This window comes from Scylla paramamosain, chromosome 35 (assembly GCF_035594125.1).
Source record: "Scylla paramamosain isolate STU-SP2022 chromosome 35, ASM3559412v1, whole genome shotgun sequence".
Lineage (NCBI taxonomy): Eukaryota > Metazoa > Arthropoda > Malacostraca > Decapoda > Portunidae > Scylla > Scylla paramamosain.
In genome coordinates, this window is record NC_087185.1 from 4335001 (window position 1) to 4342500 (window position 7500).

At 44.1% G+C, this 7500-nt stretch overlaps 1 protein-coding gene across 1 annotated transcript in view; it reads right to left on the reverse strand.

Moving 5' to 3' along the window:
• Window positions 1-7500, reverse strand: part of LOC135090583 (probable G-protein coupled receptor Mth-like 1) — a 20473-nt gene that overhangs the window by 839 nt on the left and 12134 nt on the right. The window contains exons 7-10 of the mRNA XM_063987464.1: window positions 2880-3061; window positions 2051-2180; window positions 299-409; window positions 1-119 (exon numbers count right to left, since the gene is read on the reverse strand). The exon at window positions 1-119 is cut by the window's left edge and continues 839 nt beyond it. Of these exons, the coding sequence (XP_063843534.1) occupies window positions 1-119; window positions 299-409; window positions 2051-2180; window positions 2880-3061 (542 nt within the window). The remainder of the gene's footprint in view (window positions 120-298; window positions 410-2050; window positions 2181-2879; window positions 3062-7500) is intronic.

The following is a 7500-nucleotide window of genomic DNA, read 5'->3' on the forward strand; positions in this document are numbered from 1 at the left end:
TCTTGGCGAAGCTGACGCCGCAGAGCACCTCACACACGCGGACCAATACGGCGGGGCGACACACGAATACCAGGAAGATGATCAGGCCCTGCATGATGTTGATGATGTCGAACACCAGCCTGAGGAACACAAGCAACAACAACTCGTGTTAGAGAACGCATGCCCAAACGGCTAATGAAGTGATGCATCCTAAAGTTTGTATGGCCCTGCAGAACGCATTCCCAACACTATAAGGGCATCTGAATGCATCTTAGTTATTTCAATATCATCCGAAATATGGTACCAATAAATATCTTACCACACGTAGTTGCCGCTGGAACCATAAGTCTCTCGCTGCACGAAGAAGGAGATGACTTCGAAAATCCAGGTGATGCCCATGAGAACAAACAGCTTCAAGTACAACGTGAACCTGTAGGGAAGTGAAACGGAAGCCATGAGTTATGACTGGCTTCACTTCCTGTTTCTTTGTGTTATTCAAACCCAAAATGAATGAGGAAGTAAGAAGATTTTAAAGGGAAAACTTAGTCTCCGTATTGCGATATTGGAACGAAATTAGAATTCGGCTTAATGAGAGAGAGAGAGAGAGAGAGAGAGAGAGAGAGAGAGAGAGAGAGAGAGAGAGAGAGAGAGAGAGAGAGAGAGAGAGAGAGGTTACAGTGCACAGTGTTATGGGAAATGGTGAGGGTTTAGAGAAGGAAGGGAAAGCCATATGAGAGGGAAGGGAGAGAAGGGAAGACAAGGAGATGGATGAGGGTGAGGGAGGGTGAGGGAAGGAGCGAGGAGGGAGAGAGAGGAGGGAGCCAGAGCTTCTCATCAGGGGGGCTGTGATGCCGGAGACTTGCTATTCGTTTTCTATGCACTCAAATAAAACGATAGAGGAAAATTGGAGTCTCAGGAGTGCACAAGCTAGTATGGGAAGGTGTGGAGGTAAATACGAGGAAGTAGGAGTTATACATTAGGAAGGACAAGAGGAGCAGGAGGAGAAGGAGGGAAGGAATGTTTATGTCAGCTGGGAGGAATCATGTGTCTAAGAGGACTACCATGTATGGCACACACACACACACACACACACACACACACACACTCTCTCTCTCTCTCTCTCTCTCTCTCTCTCTCTCTCTCTCTCTGCCACATTTTCTCGTCTTGAACTAAAAAAAAAACGTATATAAATTTAATATAATTTTTACGTTTCTATCACCTGTTATTTAAATACATGGCAGGAATAAACATAATTACAAGTAGTACTTTTGCACATTGCCTTAAAAATAGTTATGATGAAATGAAGAGAGAGAGAAAAAAAAATGGAGAGAGGAAAGAAAATATGAAGAGAGGAGAGAGAAAAAAAAAGTATATTAAATCTTCCTAAATTATTGTAAACTCTATACTTCTTTTATTTTTACAGTACTTGGTATAGTACGCTTGTTTACTTATTCATCCGTTCATTACTTCTTTTCATATTTTATCACTACTTTGTTATTATCATTACTGTTGTCTTATTTATTTTAATATATTGATCTATTTCATTTTACATATATATTTATTCAATTTACTTATTTATCTTTTTTTCTTTCTTTTTTTTTTTACGGCAGCTGCTCTCTCCTCAGTGCTACAAGCGATGCATAAAAAAATTATATATATATATATATATATATATATATATATATATATATATATATATATATATATATATATATATATATATATATATATATATATATATATATATATACACGGGAGTAAAAACCTGCTGAGCTACAAGATCGCAAATCATTCCGAATGGGCGGGGCGGGGCAAAAATAAGAAAGGAAAGAAGAAGAAGAAGAAGAAGAAGAAGAAGAAGAAGAAGAAGAAGAAGAAGAAGAAGAAGAAGAAGAAGAAGAAGAAGAAAAAAAAAGAAAGAAAGAAGCAACTCACAAGACAAGTGACCATCGCCTTACCTAAGAGCCTTGAGAGAGAGAGAGAGAGAGAGAGAGAGAGAGAGAGAGAGAGAGAGAGAGAGAGAGAGAGAGAGAGAGAGAGAGAGAGAGAGAGAGAGAGAGAGATTACTTACTGGAAAGCTCTTGCCTCCGAACTTTTACTGAGAGAACACAACTTGTAGGCGGAGATGCAGAACAGAATAACATTGATCCCGAGCACCACTGACGTGGGCCCGTAGAAGAAAATAATCAGCGCATCGTCACCTAAGAAAAAAAAAAAAAAAAATAGAGAACGTTATTAGTAAAGAAAACGACAATGAATAAAAAGGAAGTTATTAATATAAACAGTAAATAAATGATCCTGGCATCGTCACTTAAGGAAAAAATAGAGGACGTTATTAGTAAAGGAAATAATAATAAATAAATAGGACGTTATTAATATAAACAATAAATAAATGATCTTGGCATCGTTTTTTGAGAAAAAAAAAATGTAATTAGTAAAGAAAATAACAATAAATAAAAAAGGACGTTATTAGTATAAACAATAAATAAATAAACCTGACACTGTCACCAGAGAAAATTACAAAAGATAACGTTATTAGTAAAAATAATGGATTACGTTAAGTTAGGCAAATATTGGGTATGGCCAGATAAGGTTTAGTAAAGATTAAGTTACGTTAGGTTAGATAAAGATTAGGTTAGGTTAGGTAAAGATTGGGCAAGGTTAAGTTAGAGAGATTGTGTTAGGTGAGTTTCGTTAAGGTTAAGTATGAGATTACGTTAGGTAAAGATTGGGCTAGGTTAGGTAAGGTTAGGTAAGGTTAGGTTAGGTTAGTTTAGGTTAGGTTAGATTAGGTTAGGTAAGGTTAGGTTAGGTTAGGTAAGGTTAGGTTAGGTTAGGTAAGGTTAGGTTAGGTTAGGTTAGGTTAGGTTAGGTTAGGGAAGGGAAGTCTGAAAGCTCACCTGAAAACCAGCATCTGGACTGGCCGAAGTTAGGTTTGGGGAGGAAGGAATTCTGGAGGCCTGAGGAGAAATCCCTGGCCACAGCGAGGAGACACACTAAGAGGGAGAGGCCCCAAGCGTAGCAGGAGTATACCAGGAACCATCTGTTGGTGCTGTGGCCCTTCTGCAGGTAGTTCTTACGGCTGAAACACAAAGAGCATTGAGGTTTTTATCGAGTTTTTTGTTTCATTTTTTTTTTTTTTCGGTTTTCAGTCTTCCCTTTTATTTATGACTCGTTTATAATTATTCAGTCTCTTAGGTAATTCTCCAGACTAGAATGGGATAAAGTAAAGATTATTTATTTCTTATTTCATTGACTTCTGCATTTATTTTTTCTTTATTTATCTAGCTATTATACTTTATTTATTCATTTGTTTTACTACATTTGCTTCAGCCTTGAGTTTCCTTCCGTAATAATAGCTCTTATTTTCTCCTGTTCACTTTATTAATTTGTTTACTTACCAATTTATTTATGATTTGGTTTTATTTATTTTTTTCATTTTTTTATTCTTTATTTTTATTCCTTGCTACGTTGTTTTATTCATCTGCTGAATGAATACAGGCTCCACTACATTTTCCCCCTGTCAAATGATTCCTAAACTTGTCTCCTAGTTATCTTTATTGCATAACTTTCCCAAGTTAGCTGAACAAATTTCGTCTTCTAAGTATGTTCCATATTTTTACTGGTTATATCGTTTCTATGGCTGCTTTTTTTTTTTTTTTTCTCTCTCTCTCTCTCTCTCTCTCTCTCTCTCTCTCTCTCTTACTCATGAAATAACTGTTTTATTTATTTTCTCCTATTTTAATAGATTTTTTTCTGGTTATATTATTTCTATGGTTGTATTTTTTTTTTTTTTTTTCACTCATGATTTATTTATTCTCCTTCCAAGACATAACGCCTCAATTTCCGTGCTACTGTTTCGCCGACTACTAATTTGTTTCCCATCACAGTCTCGTATTTCACGTCTGGGATAAGCGGCTGGCCCATTACGAGGCACAAGATGAATGGTTGTGCTAGGCTGGTGTGGGATCCAGTCTCGCATAGCCTATCCTGTTCCGTTTTCAATCTGTGCCCTTCCTTGTCTTCAAACGCTTTATTCTCTCATTAAAACTATTTTCACAGGACACACAGTCGGGTTTTCAAGGGTGTTTTTCCCATTGATGACGCAGAAACTTTGTTAAACTAATAGAACTGTAAAAAAAAAAAAAAAAAAAAAAAAAAGTGCCTTTGTTTAGAAAAGCTTTTGAATTTGCATGAGGACTATTTTTAGAGTTCACAGAGATGCTTCTCTAGGCTTTTTTTTTTTTTTTCCATTGACGGTGGAGAATCCTTGTTAAACTGGTAAAATTATGAAAAGCTGTTCTCAAAGGCTACACACATGATTAGTCGTGTTCTCAAGGGTTTTTTCACACTGATGACACAGATTCCCTGTTAAATTATCGAAAGAATTATAAATTCACCGTGTCCTTATTTTGAAAAGCTTTATTCTTTCATCAGAGCTATTTATAAAGGCCACATAAATCATTAGCCGGATTCTAACGAATGTTTCTCCATAGATGATGCACATTTCTTGTCTAACCAGTGCTAGAATCATGAGAACACTCTTTAAAACCGCAATAACTTCCACTACAGCTTTGTAAATGCAGTTGAGTTTTGGTGCCGAAATGTGTGAAAATGATGGCCAGTATTTCTTATTTCTGTAGCAATAAATACGTAGTTACTTATCATAATTGTGTGGTTGTTAGCTAGTTGTGTGAACGAGTGAATGAGCGAGACTTGTGTGAGGCATGAATACGTGTATGAGTGAACGAGCTAGGCTTCAGTCATAAGTGTTAAGTGGAAGTGCGCGGCCTGGCGCCGAGAGATCACCTACCTCCAGCCTTCTGTTCACACCTTCTGTGAATAAACACCTGCACTGTTACCTGCGTTTCCTGTGCCCCTGCTGGTCAAGAGTCGAACATGGCGCAGTGAGTAGGATCAGGACAAGGCTGCAGTGGGTACGGCGCAGAATGGAGAAGCAGTTGGAGGCGCTGGCTGCCCTGCTAGCGCGACAGTCGGAGCAGAGTCAGGCTCTGCTAGCGCGACAGTCGGAGCAGAGTCAGGCTCGCGAGGAGCGTTTAACCCAGCTGCTGGAGAGAGTGGGGACACAAGCTCCCAGTCGCACCACGGCGAGCAATGAAGGCGAAACCACAGCCCGCAGCACGTCTACCCAGGGCGCGAGGTTCCCGACGTCCGCCACCATCATTCCTCACTTAACGGCGTCAGCATCTTTACGTGAGTTCGACACGTGGCGCCATAAGTTTGAAGGATACGTAACCCTCGCCAGGATAGACTGTCTCTCCCTGGCTGAGCAGAGGGCGGCACTCGCTGCTGTCCTAGACGACGAGTGGACCCGTACACTTCGCTACGGGATAAGCTTACCGAGAGACGCGGAGTTAAGAACCATCCTCGATGCAATGTGTGAGTACCTGCGAAGCCAGCGCAACATCATCATGGATAGAAGAGACTTCTACTCCCGCGTGCAAGAAACGCAAGAAGGTTTTGACGACTTTTTATGTGCTGTTAAGGAAATCGCCAATTTCTGTGACTTTTGCGACCAGTGCATAAACCATCAGCTGCGTGACAGAATTGTCGTTGGGACACGAGACGAAGTGGCTCTGAAACGCATGCTGGAAAACAAGAAACTCACCCTTGAAAACGCCATAGATATTTGCAGAGCATCAGAGAGCGCTAACCAGTGTAGTGCAGTACTAAGGGGCGGCTCTCACTCTTCGAGCCATGGTGTGAACGCTGTCTCGAACTACAGGAAGGGCAGTTTCGGGGGCTCAAGCCCCACGGGCTGTTATCGTTGTGGCAAAGATTGTCGCAGTGACAAAAGGGGATGCCAGGCAATAGATAAAGTGTGTCGTAACTGCGGGAAAAGAGGGCATTTTGCGAGTGTATGTCAGCAGACAGTGAGGAAACGACGAGGAGCTTCGAGGAGTTCCTCAACTGTCTCTCCTCATCGCGGTGCAGGCCCGAGGCGGGGAGCCAGTGCCAGTGTATACCAGCTCTTATCAGGCGTATACACAAAGACGGTGACGGCACGACCTGCGCCCCAGGTGCTCATTACCGCCACACATCCCGCTGGAAGAGACAAGATTACGTGGACTCCTGACTCTGGGGCCGAAACGACCGTTATTGGCCTCGACACGGCAACACTCCTTGGAATCCCGCCCTCCAGCTTGGCGCCCGCTGATGGTGATGGACTTTATGCTGCCGGTAATCACCCCCTCACCTGTGTAGGAACTTTCTCGTCGCACTTGCAACTGGGCGACAGGGAAGCTGAGACTGTTGTGAGCGTGGTGAAGGAGGTGAAGGGGGCGCTGCTTAGCTGGTACGATTCCATCGCTCTCGGAATCCTCCCCGAAGATTTTCCGGCTCAAATCCGACCGCTACGCAGGGAAGAACAGCACACCGGCAACAGCTCCATCAAGTACCCGACCGCCTCGCAGCCACCTCTATCTACGCCCACAGAAGTGATCAGCTGGCCTCATTCCTACGACCCAACGCCACAGCAGCGTGCGGGGCACGCTGCTGCTGTGATCAAGGCCTTTCCCAGCGTCTTCGAAGCAAAGGAAGGTTTACGTGCAATGGCTGGTGGATCCATGGCCATCGAGTTGACAGACGATGCTCCAGTACAGGACCCAGTGGAGGAAGAGGATGCTGCTACTTCTGGTGACCTCGACCCTCTCCACTCAGCGGTCATCTCAGCGTTATCTGCCACCAATGAGGACGGCGTCCGCTTAGCACCACTCCAGGATCAGACTGTGGAAATGGTACGTGCCGCAGCAGCAAGAGACGGGGAGTACTGCTTGCTCAAGAACGTCATCATCGAGGGCTTCCCTGATCATTGCCACGACCTCGATCACCGCTTGCGTACGTACTGGCCGGTGCGCAGTCTGCTGGCCGTAGACGACGACCTGGTGGTTTACGGGCCGAGGCTTCTTATTCCTCACAGCCTCCGCCGAGAAACACTAGAGCGACTCCATGACAGTCATCAGGGGATGGAGCGCACCAAGCGACGGGCCCGACAAACGGTGTACTGGCCTGGTATGGACAGAGACGTTGAGAACGTCGTTTCTGGATGCTCACTATGCCGTCCACTCCTACCAAGCCAAGCCAACGAACCTCTCTGGCAGGACACGGACACACCCAGCAGGGTGTTTGAGTCAGTTTCTGCAGACTACTTCCACGCAGCAGGCCGTACATACCTCGTGTATGTAGATCGCTTGTCTGGGTGGCCTCACGTGTCTGCATGCTCACGTCCAGCATCGGCTGATCAGCTCGTTCGTGTCCTTCGGGGTGTGTTCGCCGACACGGGCGTGCCTGTTCTCCTGAGGACTGACGGTGGACCGCAGTTCACTTCTTCATCGGTACGGCGCTTCCTGGCTCGATGGGGGGTGGAGCATCGTGTATCTTCACCTCATTATCCACGCTCCAATGGTCACGCCGAGGCAGCGGTCAAGTCCGTGAAGAAGCTGATCCTCACGACCACACAGCAGGGACACCTGGACGAGGATGCGTTCGCTCGCGGGTTGC